The following is a 19,195-nucleotide window of genomic DNA, read 5'->3' on the forward strand; positions in this document are numbered from 1 at the left end:
CCTCCAAAAGAGGAATTACTCTTTTGATCATGGAAATCTATTTGAGAAGTAATGCTTCAGTGGCCAGCCATTACTGAGGGTTTATTCCCTTCAAACCCCTAGTCTTTTTTTTCCCCTGTTCTTGGGTTCTGGGACTCAGCTGAAAGACAAAGGAGGTCCTGAAAGGGAAGAAAGCAAAAGGAGAGTCAGATCTGCCTTTGTCTTTTGCCAAGTACCATGATTAATTCTTTTTCATTGTTTACACAAAGAGACATGAAATTATGAAAACTCTAAATTGTTCTTTAAAATCCAATAATAAATTATTATTAAATGAAGTCTTTCTCTGGTTTTAAATAGAAGATTGACATTAAAGTACATTTGCAATTCCTGAGTGCAAAAAAAAGAAAGCTGAATTTAATTTGTGGGAAATTTTTGGTAGCTGACATTTAGTTTTCTTCAGCTGATGGTTCCTTCTCTGTAGATGAGCCTTCCCTCATTTTTGAAGGGTTTTCAATGACCTTGTCTTACATCCAGCAAAGTAAGTGCTAAGCATAACCTCTCTGTGGTTACCTCTGAGTCTTAACAAAAGAATCAGAACTGAATATGTTTTCATCTTCGTTATTGTCAGTCGTTATAAATCTTTGTTTTTCTTCATATGCCTTGGATTGTTTCTAATGAAAGCATAAGCTGTTAGAAAGGACTTAGGATATGGCAGTGATGGTGCTGTCTGACAAACTTACACAGGTTTTATCAAGCTCTTTTGTCAGTTTGCTTCCTAGATTATCTACGGTGTGGGGAACAGTTGGCTTCTGAATGCTGGAGTTAAGGAGGCAGCATTTTAGTGTCCTAGGTATAAATTCTATGACTATAAGCAATTGCAGAAAAGACAGCTTTAAATTTAAATCCAGTAGTTTTGCATTTGTTTCCTCATCCTGGTGGTGGTGGAGGAGCCTCTGCAGAAAAGTGAGTAGTCTGTTTTAAAGGCTGGGCTTTTCAGCCCTTTGAAAACTTGGCCCCAGGTGGTTTTCATTAGAATGGCAAATTCCTATCTCAAAGAATGGCATTCAGGAACCTGCCAAACAGGCCAAACTCTGCCCTCAGATTTCAGTGGGATTGCTTAGAGCAGTTGAGCTTTATCATATATAAGTGCCAGAAGGGTAGAGATTTCCCAGAAGCAGAAGGTGTGGTTGGAATTAAATCCTGCAATTGCTGCTCAGCACTAGAGGCTGAGTACTGGAAACCTCTCTGCCACTTTTCCTGTTCTGGATGTACACAAGGCCACTGGAGTGGTACACATTAGCTCTGGTTCATCTTCACTGGTCCTTCCAGTAGCTGGATTTTTCAGTGTTCCACCAGGAACAAAAAAATGTAGATGTATTTGCTTGGGGGTTTTATTCTTTTCCCCCTCTCAGACAACTTCATGGACTTGGGTGGTCTTTGTGGAAGTATCATTGTAAGAAACTATTACCATCCACGCTATCAGTGCAGCAGAATTTGTAATCTGAAGGTTGGGTTTCCCATTAAAGGCTTTGTGTGTAGCTAGAAATGTATTCTTTTTTCCAATTAAATATATGGAATGTGTTACAAATACTCTTTAAGCACGCGGATATTTCAATGTGCTTACTGCCAGTTTTTCAGAGACGCCACTTTTTGTAGAAGGTTTTTGTCTTGAGGAAGAAGGGTATGACATGAACTTGGATGGGAGATCTGGAGGGGCTTCCTTGTACCCAGTATTACCTGAACTGACCGAAAGCCTTGCTGCTTTTCTGCATGTTGACAAAAAGGAATCTTAAGCAATTTCAAAAACCTGAAGAACCTGCTAGAACTCTGCAGAACAAAGGTGACAGAAGGCTTGTTCAGGAGCATCGTTTTACTTACACTGCTGCCTTTCTTTCCACAGCCAGTGGTTTAGCGTACTGAGTCAAGTTCATGCATCCACAGAGCAAGAGATCCGAGAGATGCATGATGAGCAGGCAAATCCACAGAATGCTGTGGTAAGTCTAAATCTGAAGAACTTTTCAGAGCACATAGTTTTAGAAAACAGGAGCACTGTGGTGGCCACAGCTTCTGAGAGTCACAACCTAGGATTCCTTACATGTGGTCATAGCTGTGACATTGGCTAGAGTCTCCATACCCTTGGTCCTGTAGATATGCAAGAAGAGAGTGTGACTTCTGATTCCTTACCCATCATTCACCTTGATGAAAAATGACTATTATTTTAGGGGTGTTTTTTTATGGTCCAGCTCCTACCAAAACAGAGTTTGTGCTTGAGTTTGAAGTCTTGCAAAGTTACAGTTAATGAGTAAAATAAAAACCCAAGAGTTGAAAATCTGAGATTTCTCTGGTCCTGCACATAAACTGCATTTATCATTCTGTACAACATACACTGGGAATAAGTGGAATACATTTGGAACCTCACATCAAGCAAGGGGAAATAAAAACTTCTGCTTAATGGCTTCAGAAGTTTGTTCTCAGAGGATGCCATTTACATTGGGATGGTACTTCTAAGTGAAACATTCAAACAAGTTTGGAAGCATAGAAAAGTAAGAGCAATTTTTGAGCTGCCTTCAGCTTAACTAGAGGTAACCTTTTACTGGAACTATTTATCTGAGTTTCTTAGTTTTACCCTTAGCAGTTATAATGGTTAAGAGAAATTGATACCCAAATCTGCATTTCATTTAGCTGCTGCTCCTTTCATCCATCTCTGAGAAGAGTACTGTGAGTAATGTAATAGTAAATGTCTTCCTCCTTTTCTGGCTGGGTGTTTATAGGGTACGCTTGATGTAGGACTGATTGATTCTGTCTGTGCTGCTGACAATCCAGATAGGTAAGTCAGAACCATGCCTTGTGACTTCCTTTTTCCCCTTTCTCTAGTCAAAATTGGATGCTTTATAATTTAATCTCAATATTCTACTGACCAACCATGCATTAAAGTAATTTATTATTGCTTACCTTTTCATAGTATTAAACACCACCTGTTAAAACATGGAATAGGAATCACAGAATCATAGAATCATAGACTGCTTTGGGTTGGGAGGGACATTAAAGATCATCTAGTTCCAATCCCACTACCATGGTCAGAGGCATCTTCCACTAGACCAGGTTGCTCAAAGCTCCATCCAACCTGGCCTTGAACACTGCCAGGGATGGGGCAGCCACAGCTTCTTTGGGCAACCTGTGAAGGTGCCTCACCATCCTCATAGTGTGAAGAATTTTTTTCCTAATATCTAATCTTAATTTGGGGCTTCACTAACTTTCCTGGCACTGCTTTGTATATGAGCTGTTCAGTTACAAAAGTGATCAAAAAATGAAAGGTTAAATATTTCTTTCATTTATACAAGTAATGCTTCTGGGAAAAAACAGCTTATTTTTGAGTCCTTTAGCAATACAGTAGGCAGAAAAATTAATTTTAACATTTTTCTGTTCAGCTTCTCATGCAAGAATGTTTTATTCTATAGTGATGAGAATTATTTCCCAGAATAAAAATGTCTTGTAACAAAGGAGACAATGCAGCATAAAAAATAACCATCAGGATATTCTTAGTTCTTGAACTAGCCACAGTGTTTCAGGGGATAAAAAGCAATCTGGGTTCAGTCAATGACTCTACATATAAGGTTACTGGCTGTGAGGTGCTGTTTGTACGGTAGGAGTTCATCCCAGTCTCCTCATTGCACATGTGTGAAACAGCTGGGTTTAAGTTACTGGTTTGTTCTTGGCCTTGACGCCACAAGTGACAGTGATTATAAGACGAGGTTTCCTAAACAATGAAACACAAATGTCCAGAGCTTTCAAACTTTTAAGTCGGAATGGCATTTCTCCTGTAAGCTTGTTTCACACAGATTCTTTTTCTTGAGTTGTGTTTGGTGGGGTTGACTGTTGGTTTTTTTTAGTTCTCTGAATCTAAATCAGTGATGGAAGGTTTTTCAACTAGGAAACTAATCTGACTGATATTGATTATTTTTATCTTGACACATATAACCCACTAGTGGAAGCCCAAAGGAGAGAAGCTGAGCAGAGAACCCTGTGAACCTGTGTTTGAAACAAATCCCAAGAATAGGGCTTCTGTAATTTTCCTAAACTGAGGAGAAGGAGAAGGGAGGCTGAAGGGTTGGCTTTTGTTGGTCATAATCTCCTAATAGTTTGATCTACCCTTGTTTACACCTTAGAGCATGGGGTAGCCTGGACTGCATCGTTCCCATTTTCTACATCTCACAGGTCTAAAAATCTGTGTGTTCCAGGGTGAAAAAAATAACGGTAAAGGGTTAATGAAAGTGTTCTTAGGCTGAAGAACCTGCCTGTCTGATCCAGAGAGCCATCAGCACAGTTCACTTGGGCTAGTTCTTCATGCTTCAGTGAATCCTGGTGTAGGACTGGGTAAAAGCCAGACTCATTAAAAATAGATTATACTCTATGCAAATTGGGTTGCACTGCATTAAAAATAAAAGTAACTCTGTTCACATGCTGCTTCACTATAGACCTTTGTAAACTGTAGTTTGTTTTAGCTAATGTAGCTACCGAAGCAGACACTCTAAATAGGCCTGACCCTGAATTAGAGTTCTGATTCACATCCAAAGCTGATTAAAGATTGGAGGGTTTTCTCACCATAGATTTATTTTGAGGTACGACAAGTTAAAATTTAATGTAAACTTTCCCACCATTCAAACCCCTGGCATTTTGGTGTGAATTCAACATAATCGAGTCTTTTCAAGTGCCTTTTACTTTAGTTTTTTGTTGTTTTTTTTTTTTGTTTGTTTGTTTGTTTGTTTGGGGGTTTTTTTAGGTTTAGTGGTGTTGAAACAAATGCTTTAGAGGTGGATGGATTTTATCTGAATAGAAAATGTAGACAATGGACAGTATTTATGGTTATGATGAGTGAGGTGTAAACGGTGTGTATGTTGATTGTAAAGGCTTTTTCAATCTTCTTTTACTTTCATAGACCAAATTCATTTGTGATCATCACTGCTAATCGTGTTCTTCACTGTAATGCTGACACTCCTGAAGAGATGCACCACTGGATAACTCTGCTCCAAAGGTCAAAGGGGGACACTAGAGTGGAGGGACAAGAATTCATTGTGAGGGGTAAGAACAGAGTGGGGCAGTAACAAAGTAAATAACATCTATTAAGGTTCAAAGAGATTGTTCTCACAGTACAATCTGGATAATGTGCCAGCACAGGAGTGTTGGAGCCTTGTCTCCACGTACGGTGGAGTTTACTCACAAATTAATATAGCTGAAATTATACTCCTGTTGTGCCATGTAAGAAAACACTGTAATAATGACAAAAGTGTTTTTCTAGGTTGACAAAAGATCTTCTTTTTTTTTTTTTTTTTTATAAAACTTTTAGCAACCTAATTTTGTGCAACTCTGTTTTAAAAAAATGTGTGATTCAAATTGTGTCTTTACCAGGATGGCTACACAAGGAAGTGAAGAACAACCCAAAGATGTCTTCGTTAAAACTAAAGAAGCGTTGGTTTGTTTTGACGCACAATTCTTTGGACTACTACAAGAGTTCAGAGAAAAATGCTTTGAAATTGGGTACACTGGTTCTGAACAGTCTCTGCTCAGTGGTCCCACCTGATGAAAAAATCTTCAAGGAGACAGGTAATCGCTCTTCTTCAAATATGCATTCAGATACCTTCTGTCCTACTACTTCGTCATGCAACAAACAGTGCATAAGAATGTTTTAAATGGATTATTATGGTTGCAGTTTGATGAACAAATAAAGTTCCTAGGTCACTGGGGCGTTTTACATGGAATTCCGGGGGAAAACAGCAGTGGTAATGTGTACGGGAGTAAAATCTGTTCTTGCCAACATCTAAATTGTCATAGACTGACACTGCTGCTGAGTTAGTGTGAACACTTATGTTTACACATCAAAGACATGGGGAAAGACAAGAGCAGCACTCTCCTCATATACTATTTTATGTGCTGAGGAACTATGAGAACTAACTTTGGTGAAGCAAGTTATAGGGACATCTAGGGTAAGAGTCCTCTTTGTGCTAACCTACATGCTATAGCTGTGCTAACCTACATGCTGTAGCTGACGCAGCTCTGCTGTGCATTTTCAGAACTGGTTTTCAACTTGGAAGTGGCTATTTGCAAATAACAAGTGACTGCTGACAGTCCTATATAATCTCATCGGGGTCACTGACACTTCAAAGAGGCTTTCGCTAGTGAAAGATGAAAAAGATTTTCTTTAATTGCATCTGGTTCATAAAAAGCCCACACAATGATGCAGAGGGAGAATTTGAACTGAAATGATCTTCCTACCATAGTTGTCACCCCATTGGTGTGAAATTAATGACTTTTTTAAAGAAGTAGTTGACACTTTATACCTGTTTGTATGTGTACCACAGACTATGAAAGACTCTCACGTACAAAGCAAGACTGTCTCAGTTTTTCCTGTTGCAGATCGGACTGGAGTAGTAGGGCCCATAAGCCACAAGTAGCTAACAGTATTCCATAGTGTTGTCTTATGGTCACTTTTGCTAAGATTACTGGATAAAACAAGAGGCTGCATCATGGTGGTTGTACTCTGATATTACTCCTAGGCTTTTTTAAAGGAATGAATCTCCTTTAACACCACAGTATCTGTATTATGATACTTAAGTACTCGTGCAACTTAGTTCCTGTAAAACTGCCAGCATGATGCACAATGTAGTACTTGGAGTCTAATGAGACTACAGTTGTTTTCAGATAGAATTTGGGGTATTTTTAGAGATATGGCTTCTATGATTAATAATTGTTACTGTTGTGCTAGGTTATTGGAATGTAACTGTATATGGACGCAAACATTGTTACCGTCTGTATACAAAATTGCTTAATGAGGCAACCCGCTGGTCAAGTGCCATCCAGAATGTAATTGACACAAAAGCACCAATTGATACACCAACTCAGCAACTTATTCAGGATATTAAGGTAGGCACAAACAGGAGGATGTGGGTTGGGAAAGAATGGTTGCTTAAATCCTTTTTATGTTGGCTTTGGCATGTTAGGCAATAAAGCAGAAAACACAGTGGCAAGGACTGAAATTGTGGAACCTGAATGTATTCAATGACCTGATAAAGGAATTTCTATCTAAAGAGTAAAAGAGCAAAGTTTGAAGTGCAGCTTGGAGGGCAAGAGGGGGAACTTTTTTCTATGAAAACAGTAACAAGTTTTACTGGTTTGTGTAATTTTATAGAGGTTGCTATACCTGGCAGTAGAGCATAGTGTGCAGGTTCATGAGTTAGCAGACCTGTTTGGCCATGTCCACACTGAGCAGCACACCAGGATGTGGACTAGACAGCTCTTGTGATTTATTTTTTATTTATGGTTCTTTTCTTCTTCTGTGATAGTATGAGCTAAGCATGTCATGTCTCTGTGTGATGAGAAATATACTCAATTAATGCTTACTGCTTTATGGTCCTGTTGGAGATACTGCATGCATAGGCAGAGAATGTCCTTCTGGAGATCTCTGCTAATGTGCAAGAGGGGAGAACTGCTACCAGCCTTTTCCCTTAGAGTGCCACCTCTTCTCTTATGGAAAAGAAGTATCAAGTCCTAAATTCCAAGACTACAAATGCTGTTCTTCAGATCAGTAGACAAACGTATGTGGGAGTTCACAACTGATAGAAGGTAGTGGTCACACATCTGTCAAACTTGGCCAAAGAACAGAATTTAGATGTCAGAGTGGGTACATCAAGTTTACAGCAGTAGTTTTTCTAGACTATTTTGTTATGGTAGCTACTGTAGATTCTAACTGAAAAAGACCAATTAGTTATGCTGGAGAAATATTTTTTTTTAGTAAAACTTGAATACAGATGTTTTACTCCAGTATTTCAGAACTTTAATTAAAAATTAATGTAAAATGAAAACACACTTAAAAAAAATTATGAAACTGTTAATGCTGCACCCAAAATCCTACTTCATCTCTTACCCCAATAGGAAAACTGCCTGAATGCTGATGTGGTTGAACAGATTTATAAGAGAAACCCTATTCTCCGTTACACTCATCATCCATTGCACTCGCCATTACTGCCGCTGCCGTATGGGGACATCAATCTAAACTGTAAGTTTTTAAATCATTGAAACACTTTGCCTTATAAAAGACTAAACCAGAGGATGGGATTTTTTCTCAGTGGGCTATAGCGAAATAACAGTAAGCAAAATACATGTTTATAACAGAAATAGACAGATTTCCCTGTTCTCTGCTGGGAGGTAGGGAACAGCACTTTGTCTAGCACAGATCAATGTACTTGAGGTGCTCCTGCACATGTGTTACAGAAGGTTGCTTTTTCTGCTGTAATATAAGTTTGTTACCCTCGGCAACACAGCTGAGAAGACTGAGTTTGAAAAGCCTTGCACTGAAATAAGCAGCTGAAACAAATTCATTCAGTGCCCTTGAATCATACTCTCCTCAAATCATTGTTGTTTTCTACCCATGTGGGGAGCTGCAGCAGCCACAACTTTCAGTTAACAAGCGTGAGTTTCACCAGTTGTGGTGGGAAGCATTATTTATGGGAAACAACATTTGAGTGCACATGGTTTTAAAAAGTAATGGTCCGTTTACTCCTGAAATAGGTGTAATCATGTCTTCTAATATCCTTAGTTCAATCGCTAACTTAGAAATCTGTTTTGAACGAATCATTCAGAGCTTTTGATGGTTGTGAATTTGGTGCCTTTAAATGAATTTGCTTATCTTATTTTGTGACTGTATGTTAAACAAGATATGACTTAAATCAGAAGTTTCATCCTTGAGATGAGGGTAGGAGTTGATTAAAAGCTAAGTTATTCCAAGGAAGACTTCCTGGTAACTCAAGTGATATCCTTCTGCTCAAATGACAAGGAAAATCCTAACAGAAACATTTCTCTACTCTTCCCCCTCCTCCTGTGTGGCAAGGCACAATTTTAATCTTCTTGGCACTTCAGCAGGTTGTCCCACAGAGGAGTGTAGCATGGTTGCTCTTTATTCCCCATGGACAGGAACATCTAGCTCCCTCTGAGGTGGAAGTCCTGCCTAAATCTTCCCAATACAAAATGTAGCTCCACAGATAGACTGATGCTTAGTTATTGCCTTGACTTGCAGTTGAATTCTAGTTATTTTCTGTAATAGTTTGTCAGGTTAGAAATTTCTTAACATGAATCTGTACTGTTCTGCGCTTTGATGATTGGTAGGCCTGAGTGATTCAGACATCAGGACAATCTATTCCATCTCTTGAACCCAAGAACTGCTTGGTTCTTTTAAGTAGACTACAAAAGTTATTAGCCCATGTTGAATAATCTGGAGTACAAAAACAATCATCGCCTTTTCCATCACTCAAAAAGCAAGTGTCAGTGTCATAGCAATGATTTAGTCTAGTAATATTGGTTGGGTTTAATTGAAATGCTACTGCTGTAGACAGGAGTGATGCCATGTATCTTTGTAATTTTCTGTAACACAGTAATGCTTTACTTCACTTATGATCTGATTAGGTTTTCACTTTGTTGTGACAGTGAGAAAGGGATAGGCACTCTGGAAGGAAGATTCTCCATCAAAAAAACTCCAATCAAGCAAGACAGACTTTTTAAGTTATGTTGTCGAAAATGTCAAAGTGGGATTTCATTAAATTCAGAACAAATCTCAATAGCAAATTAACTCATAAAATGAGTATGCATCATGCATTTGAAATGGAAAAGACCCATTCTAACATCCTGCGTAATGAGGGTCACAGAACAGCATTAAGCAATTCCTATATTAAGCCCGAATGCTTTTTCTGCTGTATCTCAGTCTGAACACCTTCCTCCCAGTTTATTAATTTTTTTTTTTTTGTAGTGCTGAAAGACAAAGGCTACACAACTTTGCAAGATGAAGCCATCAAGATATTTAATTCTTTACAGCAGCTGGAGTCTATGTCTGATCCCATCCCCATAATCCAAGGTATCCTCCAAACAGGACACGATTTACGACCTCTTCGTGATGAGCTCTACTGTCAGCTCATCAAGCAGACCAATAAAGTGCCTAACCCTGGGAGCGTGGGGAACCTCTACAGTTGGCAAATACTCACCTGCATGAGTTGCACATTTCTGCCAAGTCGCAGCATCCTCAAATATCTGAAGTTCCATCTCAAAAGGTAAGAACCTTTGAATTCCTAAAGCAAGAGAAGAAGCTTATTCCCTCACCATTCTATTCACCACAACTTGTAACAGTGTTTAGATACGTATCTTGAAGCGAGACTTGAAGGTGCATTCACTTAGTGAACTAATTATGCCAAACAATGAATCTAAAAAGAAGTTGTAGTAAGTCTGTGTATGAGTTGATCTAGGTAGAACTGTTCTCATTTGAAGAATCAAACAACATCCCACAAAATCGAGTGCGCAATTTGTTACCGTTGGCAAAAGGGGAACTTTCTGCAATTGTATAAACTTCCTTAAATGACTTGCAGCACATGCCCCCAGGTCCCATTCTTAGCTGTCCAAATCTACCTGCTAAAAATTCTTTATCCCGCTTGCCTTAGTTTTATGAAATATGCATCATGCACGTAAAAGAACACTATCTTATTTAAAGATGTTTTTGAGGTAAAAATGCTTGTTTGCAAATCTGATTCATCATTAACCAGAATGTGGAGTTCTTCTTGCTGTTATGCAGCAGAAGAATGCAAAATGTGTCATTAGTAAAGTTAGTCCACTACCAACAAATTGTTCTCAGTAATTTAAAAGTTTTGTCTGTATTTTTGGCAGAGCATGGACTTTTTCAATCACTTTGCTAAATCTAATATTTTATAAATATTTTTTAAATGCTTGTATTGAAGATACATCATTCAACCAAAGTAAGATCAGTGAAAAAATTTAGCTTCGTATCATATTGTTAAAATTCAGTTAAATTATATTGTTAAAATGAAAAAATCCAATATTGATTACTTTTTCAGTTTAATTCAGCTCACAAACTGGCCTCCTAGTTAAAAAAATCATAGCTGATACAACATTTATAGGTTGGTTTCAATATTGTAGATTGCATCTTACAGCATTTCTGTAATACTTCAATAATCTTTTATGCCTTGTACATCATGAATCCCTGTACGTTTTCACAACAATTAAACCTTAGTATCTCTTAAGAATCTGGTATGTTATCACTGGCAGTATCATGGAAACACTGTATTGAAAGCCACCCAAATTCAACAGTTTTCAATAACTGAGTTCATTAAAATTGTGAGTACTAACAACTTAAATATAATATTAACTGCTGAACAGTAACGTCTAGAGAGAATCTTTAAGAAAATCAGGATAGAAATCAAGTATCCTAAGTGACACTACCACAAAGTGTAGCAGTCAAGTGTGTTTTATTGCTTTTTGGTGTAGTACATGAGTGCAGTTTAGTCTTCATACAAGGACTGTTACTGACAAAAAGTGGAGTTGATTACAAGGTTTCCATAGTTCGTTTTCTGTCAAATCTGAGTCATTGCAAGATTCCTGTAGCTAATGATATAAGTTCACTTTTTTCTTTCCATTAGGTTTGTAGAACAAAATGCTGAAAGTATCGAAGTTATCCCACAGTACATCACAAGTTAAAACACTTTCCTTGACAGTGGAGATAAACCTTTGACCATGCCAATAAAATAGCATACTGGATACAGAAGTACTTTCAGGAAAAACAAACATTCTTAAATGAGAAAACTTCCTATTTCACAAAATGGCAGCTTAAAGTAGTTGTATTTGTCTCACAGGGTTCATGACCAGTTTCCAGGAACTGAAATGGAGAAATACGCACTTTTTACTTATGAATCTCTGAAGAAAACCAAATGCAGGGAGTTTGTACCATCGCGGGATGAAATAGAAGCTCTGATCAGCAGGCAGGAGATGACATCCACAGTTTATTGCCATGGTGGGGGCTCCTGTAAGATTACAATCAACTCACACACTACAGCTGGAGAGGTGAGAGTGGTGACAGCTTTGACACAAAATCAGTGTGTCCCTTTACACACTCATTCCAGACAGCAGTGTAGCGTTAAACTTTGGAAACACTCGGGGCTTCTCTACCAGTCACACCTTTCAGGGGAGGGAGGGCTTACAGAGCTGTTCCTCCCACCCCCCAGTGTGTTCTGAAGAAATCCCTGCTATATAAACTGTCTTTATTCTGCAGAGAATTACCCAACTGTAGTTGTAATTTCCTCTTAGAGGAAAAATTGCAGGAAAAACTAAGCAATTCAGTAGAATCATTACTGGAATAACTTGAGTAGATACTAGTGTGTTTGACAGCCAAGTTGCTTTGTAAAACTGGAACACTCTTGCTGGGTTGGTGAAATACAGGAGCTATATGAGGCTAGGTGATAGCACATACATATTCTGAAGGAATCAACATTATTTAGTATAAAAATTAAAGTGGGATTTGACAGCAAGTAATACTGCTGATGAGAACATGTTACCAACATTTTTAGCCTAATGTAAAACCTAGCTCTGAATTTTCTTCTAATTGTTTGTCTTACTCTGTGGTACTGCTTTTCCATGCTATGCTTTTTTCATGTGCTGTTTTTCATTAGGTGGTTGAAAAGTTAATTCGTGGCTTGGCCATGGAGGATAGCAGAAACATGTTTGCTTTGTTTGAATACAATGGAACTACTGATAAAGCAATTGAAAGCAGAACCATTGTGGCAGATGTCTTGGCAAAGTTTGAAAAGTGAGTATGCCTCTGCTTCTCTCTCTCTACTCTAACAAGTAGCAATCAAATAAATTCAGCATTATTGACACTGGAAATTTTCTCTGTCTCTTGCTTGTTTGTGATGATGCAGCTGAATGACACACGTGGCCATTCCTGGAACAAAAGCATCTTTGTTTTTTTTCGTGAAGGAATTAATGAGCCACCTATTTACTTGTGTTTGGCTTTTCTGTGTCTTGACACCAGTGGAGTGGTATTTCTCATCACTATTTTATCCACATTTGCTTTTCTACTACTACAAATATTTCCACCATTCCTAGCATTGTGGCTGCCCCAGCACTGGGAGAACTGAACTCCAGGCAGTCACTGCCATCCTTACTAACTATTACCTAACTTCACATGGAAGCCACCACAGTATGGCTCACATTTTTCTTACCAGTAAAACTGAAACCACCCATAGGACTCTAGTAAGAAAACGTAATACAAGTCTAAATACCTGTTTGTCATCCTTATGTTACATGCATGGTAATCAGACTCCTTTATCTACATAATAATGGAGGGGAAAAGGAATGTCTGAATTGTTGTGCAATTATATTTTATAACAGGACTTAATAGTGTTGCTTTTATCAACACCTGACTGAGCCACAAATAAAAGTTTATTAAAAGAATTTGGGTTAGTAATAGTTGACTGAGAATTGAGTCAGCGTTTGTGAGTCCCTGATTTTCATGTAGGCTCTAAATACACACCACTACCACCACCCCAGATGACATCAGCCAGATATAACTGCGGAAAACGCTTAGCTCCTGTCAACAATACCAGATTGATAGCAGGTGTAACAAAGCAAAATTCAGCTGAATGCCTTGTTTAGATTCTTCAGGTGTCAATTTAGAAAGGAGCCTGGTATCATAATCTGATCTCTTTTTCTTCACACATCTGTGCAGGCTTGCTGCCACTGCTGAAGCTGGTGAGATGCACTGGAAGTTCTACTTCAAGCTCTACTGCTTCCTGGACACAGAAAATGTTCCAAAAGATAGCGTGGAATTTGCCTTTATGTTTGAGCAGGTAAAGAACAGAGGTTCTGGTTTGAGGCATTTTTAAGAGGAGTAAAAAAGCAAGAGATCTAGGCAGCACAGAGAGAGTTTTGATTATGCTTCTGTTTAACTAAATGCACTACTATTCGAGCATCAAGTGCAAATAAAGTAATTCAGTGGTCAAAATAGGCTTATCCTGACACAAGTGAAACACATATCAGTTACCTAGAGTTACGATTTTTCTTCCGTACTACTTGTGAATTGCTTTATGTATAGTGGTAAAAAAATTGGGTAACTGGGTCTAAGCCACATTAAAAAATGGAATGATACTTGCTTTTCATTTTGCTCTTATGAAACCATTTTCTTAAGAAAGTGCAAGAAATAAAGTGAAAAATGTGTAGTTGGCAAGCAAATTAATTATTAGACACCCATGTTGGCAACTGTACAGAACTAATTGAATAATAGCTTTTTCTATTTGAAATCAAAAGGTGATTTCATATATAGATAGACACCATAGTAAAATAAATCAATCCAGTCTCAGCAGTAACTGTAAAATTGCTAGGATTAGCAGAAATCCACTTAATGCGCTGAGCTCAGGATGGGGACATACTGTAAAACATAAGTGAAATTGATTTATAATGAAAATTGACTATATCAACAGTTTGATTTCTATTATATGAAGTCCTGTAGTTGCTCAGAAACTCTCACTGATGGCATTTATTACTGTTGACTGACCTTCTCCGTTTATATTATATTTCAAATCGCTAAAAATTCTTCCAGTGCACAGCTTCTTTCAGTTGGGCACTAGAAACAGATAGTGATTTCTGTGTAAGGCTATTTGCAATGCCAAGACACTGGTGTTCTGTTGGTAAGCAAGCCTAATGTGAAATGACATATTCCAATTTTCATATGCATGAAGTCTTGTTCCCTTCCACAGGATCAGAAACATCTTGACTGTAATAGAGTATTCCTTCCTTGTTCACAGTTCAGCTTTTCAGGCGCCGTATTTCATCATGAGTCTACCAAATGTCTTTTTCCAGAGCCTACTACAGTAGGTCAATCCAGAACTGCTTATCGTTGGCTGAAAGATCTGGGCAATCAATTGCATTAGTTGGGCCTTGAAACATTGCCATTCTGACTGGCTGTTTTTACATAGAGAGGAGTCAGCCAGTTAATGCCTTTGCTTTGGGATGAAGTTCAAACATCAAGAAGATCCTTGAGATCTCTGCGTTGGATATTTTACATTACATTATTGGTTTAAGAGGCAAATTTAGATAGTTCTCTGTATGAACAGCTAAAACAAGCACATTCGCTGAAGCAGATTGTTTTCATGCAGCATTCTGTTCTGACTGGTGTTTAGCCAAATACTTTGTCTTGCCAAGATGATAGTATTTCAGTTATAAAGCATGGCACATTCAATCTTTACAATTAATATTATAGCAATAGCTTAAAGAGGTGACTTATTACATTCTGACATCAGTTCTCTTCTTGTTTCCTAATTGTCTGCTTTTGATGTCAGTCATCAACTTTTTTCAGCCAATTAAGAAAGTTCCCTTTTGTCATCAGTTTCTGTAACCTCCATTATTTTTAAGTTTGAATCCTTTAACTCATGAGGCACCGAAGAAGAACTGAAAGATTTCTTTCTCATTAAAACACTGTCCTTCCATTTCAACAAGATAGCTTTTTCTTCTGCATGTGTATAATCTCAGGTAAACTATCTTGCACATTCTGTCTCCATCCTAAGTGTACACCTAAATGAACCAGCTCTTACTTAGATGTGATTATCTTTCTATGTGTTTACTAAACTGCTTGCAATTCCTGCATCTCCAGACATGAGGCATGTTTCTTTCCTGTACTAGTATTATATGAAAAGAAATAAAAAAATCCTAGCTGCTTCCCATTTCCAAAGATTTGAATGGGTGTGCAGGTGCTAGGATTTTAAAGCAACATCTTTGCTCAGAACCTCATCCCTGATGCTACAGACTACTATAACATGTAAATGTTTTATGAATTTTATCTGGGATTCATTTACTGCTTTCCCCTCAGTGAGGATTATTACAAAGCTGTCCCAGGGCTTTGCTTGTTTGGCTTGGAACATCAGTTTTCAGAGCCAGATCATTGATAGCAGTAAGTAAAACTAGATACCTATTTTTCTAATGTCCTTGAACATAGATGGCTTCCTGCCAATCAGATATTTAGATTTTGATTTTCTCACCTTTACTTTTTTTTTCTTTTTTCTTTTCTTTTTTTTTTTTTTCTTCTTTTTTTAAGTAATTCGGTTGCTTTTATAAATGTGAGTTCACCAGGGGCTGTACTAGCAACAGTAATTCCCATTTAGCAAGTTCCTCAGCTACCTCGCAGTTCTAGTAAACCCTGTTCAACACTTTTGCCAAGGGATTTACCACTTTTGATTTATTTAATGGATCATTTATTTCAGATCCTGGGTTTGCCTGGCAGTAAATAGACTTCGTATTTCTCTCTCAGTCCTTTCAAAGACTTGTTTGTACATAAAAAGCTACCTTTTTCTCCTTGGTAGGCTCATGAAGCAGTGATTAGAGGACATTACCCTGCCCCTGAAGAAACTCTCCAGGTCCTTGCAGCTTTGCGTCTTCAGTACCTTCAGGGAGATTACACTCTGCATACCACTGTGCCAGAAATGGAGGAAGTCTATCCCTTGCAAAAGCTGAGATCTCGCATTACACAGTCTACCAAAACATTTACTGCGGCAGAGAAGGCTGAGAAGAAACGAGCCAGCTTTCTTGAAGGAACATTGCGGAGGAGTTTTCGCAGTGGCTCTGTCAGCAAACAGAAGGTGGAGGAGGATCAGATGTTAGACATGTGGGTCAAAGAAGAAATCTCAGCTGCCAGGACTAGTATTATTGACAAATGGAAAAAACTCCAGAGGATGAACCAGGAGCAGGCTATGGCAAAGTATATGGCTTTGATTAAGGAATGGCCTGGCTATGGCTCAACACTCTTTGACGTAGAGGTAAGACCTCCTGAACACTCAAGCTACAGTTTATCCTGTATACATGATGGTTTCATTACAAAGTAGTGAAACCATAAACATGGGATCTCAGTGCTCAGACAGCTGATGTAAAAAAAAATTCAGATATTAAAAGCATACACCCGTTAGCAAGAACTGTAGCTATTTAAATATACTAGTTAATCAGAAAATACAGAGGGACAGAATGCCAGCCTGATGGGTTGCAAACAAGTTTGAGAAGTGTAAAAGGCTGTGTTCACAGAGGGATAAGCAGTATGCACTTGTCAAAAAATCGTTACAGACAAGAATGTTAACAGTAAGGGTTGCGTGGCTCTCGCTGTTCCCTTTGCTGCTAACTTACATTTTCTCCTCTAGTGTAAAGAAGGGGGATTCCCACAAGAGTTGTGGCTTGGAGTCAGCGCTGATGCAGTGTCTGTCTACAAGCGTGGGGAAGGAAGGCCTCTGGAGGTGTTCCAGTATGAACATATCTTGTCATTTGGTGCACCGCTTGCTAACACCTACAAGATCGTGGTGGATGAAAGAGAACTGCTTTTTGAAACTAGTGAGGTAAGAGAAAGAAGGAATTTTGTTATTGTGGTCTTCCTGTTCTGATAGCCAGGCTACTTAGTAATATAAGTAATTGCTCTAAATGTTACAGATCTATTCAAGATTTCTGTAAAGCTAAAGGAAAGACACAATGAGATAGGTAGAAGTGCTGAGTAGTCTTGTTTAACTGCAAAAGGGTTTTGTTGAAACCTCGACCGTTTTATATCATTATGTCTAAAGAAATTCATTCACATACTGTTCCCTTACTAAGAACTTTGCTCTTTGTACTTTTTTGGCAGGTGGTAGACATTGCAAAGCTGATGAAAGCTTACATCAGTATGATCGTGAAAAAACGCTACAGCACCTCTCGATCAGTGAGTAGTCATGGAAGTCAGGGCAGCTCCAGGTGAAAACATAAACCAGTTCTACTGTGCTCCAAATAGAACTTATCACCGCTTGGCCTCAAAACGACCTGATGATAATGATCGCATCTGTTGACAAGCTAACAGAGAACCGGAGTTTCCACGGAAAATATCTTCAAACATTGTTTTAGAAAGACCACAGGGTGGGGATGGGAAAATCAGCTGAAATAGTTACATACTAGAACTGCTGGCTCATTCAAAACTTTCCAAAGCATTATTGTCTTCAGTTGATGTAACAAATGCCTTAAGACTTGATCCACTGCGATACAAGCAGTAATAAGTGCCTTACAATATTAAACCCAACTTGTATCGACTTAAAATTGCGGATAAAAGTCAAGAGGAGGTTTGTTGGGGTTTTTTTGACCTTTCAGAACACTGAAAACAAAGTTACATTCATCCATTCTGCACTAATCTACCGGCCTATACACATGCGGGAAGGGGAAGAAGAGCAAGGTATATTTCTTGGAGAGCTGCTGGCAGCCTTCCTGATGGACACCAACATTTTGTTTCCCCTTGCTTCCAGGGATGTGCACACTGTGCATGTGTATTTGAGCTGTCAGGAAAATTTGATTAATTTTATTCTGTATTTCAGAAGTCTTTTGAAGCAAAGGGAGTAAGTATGTGCAATGGTGTAAACAGTCCTTCTGTACATTTTAATAGTTCAGAGTTATAGTTGTTACAATTGTATGGTTACCTTATAAGCAGTTTTATTAACAAATTCCAAAATTTTCATACATTGATTTTACTATTGCAAATATGTATTACCGTATAAGTAGCAGAAGTCTGCATTCTGTATCTGCTGTATTATAAAGAGAGATGTAGCTGAGAATATTTATAGACTACCCTAATACGGAAATTATCAGTTCAATATTCCATAATGTCAGCTTGAGGTTTTAATATTAACTTTTTTCTTTTAAAGACATCACCCTTTTATAATTCTGGCTGGACTTGCCAACCCGGACTGACTGCCAAAGGTCAGAGCCCTTCACAGTCGACTAGAGAACGCAGAGTTATACAACGCATCTTCTTTAATACAGAGTTCTCTATTTCACCTGGTTGCCTGATGAAGGTTCTTGACAGTACCATGTAAATACATTGGGGAATATCAGCCAATAATAAGCTGATTTTGGACTTCTATTTTTGTACAGAAATACTGTAATATAAGGCAAAACTTTGATCAAAGGTGTCTTTCTGTCCACAGCAAAAAAAGAAACCTGAAAAACCTTACTGTTATTAAAAACCTCAGACTTTAAAGAATCATGCGTACTTACTGAAAATAAAAAAAGTCCAGCAATAAAGAAAATTTATGTGGTGTGCTATGTTTCCACTTCATACTGAGTTGGACTTGAAACAAAGCTCTAATTTTGTTTGTCTTCTCAGGAGCAAAGCCGGGAACACAGTGTAGGCTACATGTGTGTATATATATGTTTCTGCTTGGAAAGTGCATGTGCTTTGAGTTGGATGGGGCAGGTTTCCTTGGCCATGTGATATGTGTCCATTACACCAATAGGACAGAGGAAGCACTGCTGAGCAATTCCACTCCACAAGGAATGTGCAAGTCAGGCCTTTGCTATTTGTGTAGCCCTGATGTAAGATGGCTTGTTTTTACTAGCCAGCCAC

At 38.3% G+C, this 19,195-nt stretch overlaps 1 protein-coding gene across 1 annotated transcript in view; it reads left to right on the top strand.

Annotated features, from left to right (window-relative positions):
• MYO10 (myosin X) overlaps nt 1–18,878 on the top strand; it is a 157,036-nt gene extending 138,158 nt beyond the window's left edge. Inside the window, exons 29-41 of the mRNA XM_065667576.1 lie at nt 1,880–1,973; nt 2,751–2,806; nt 4,916–5,058; nt 5,386–5,580; nt 6,740–6,897; nt 7,906–8,029; nt 9,773–10,070; nt 11,661–11,868; nt 12,474–12,610; nt 13,532–13,652; nt 16,158–16,610; nt 16,983–17,174; nt 17,453–18,878. Coding sequence (XP_065523648.1) covers nt 1,880–1,973; nt 2,751–2,806; nt 4,916–5,058; nt 5,386–5,580; nt 6,740–6,897; nt 7,906–8,029; nt 9,773–10,070; nt 11,661–11,868; nt 12,474–12,610; nt 13,532–13,652; nt 16,158–16,610; nt 16,983–17,174; nt 17,453–17,563 — 2,290 coding nt within the window. The 3' untranslated portion in view covers nt 17,564–18,878. The remainder of the gene's footprint in view (nt 1–1,879; nt 1,974–2,750; nt 2,807–4,915; nt 5,059–5,385; nt 5,581–6,739; nt 6,898–7,905; nt 8,030–9,772; nt 10,071–11,660; nt 11,869–12,473; nt 12,611–13,531; nt 13,653–16,157; nt 16,611–16,982; nt 17,175–17,452) is intronic.
• The last annotated feature ends 317 nt before the right edge of the window (nt 18,879–19,195 follow it).

This window comes from Lathamus discolor, chromosome 2, assembly GCF_037157495.1.
Source record: "Lathamus discolor isolate bLatDis1 chromosome 2, bLatDis1.hap1, whole genome shotgun sequence".
NCBI lineage: Eukaryota > Metazoa > Chordata > Aves > Psittaciformes > Psittacidae > Lathamus > Lathamus discolor.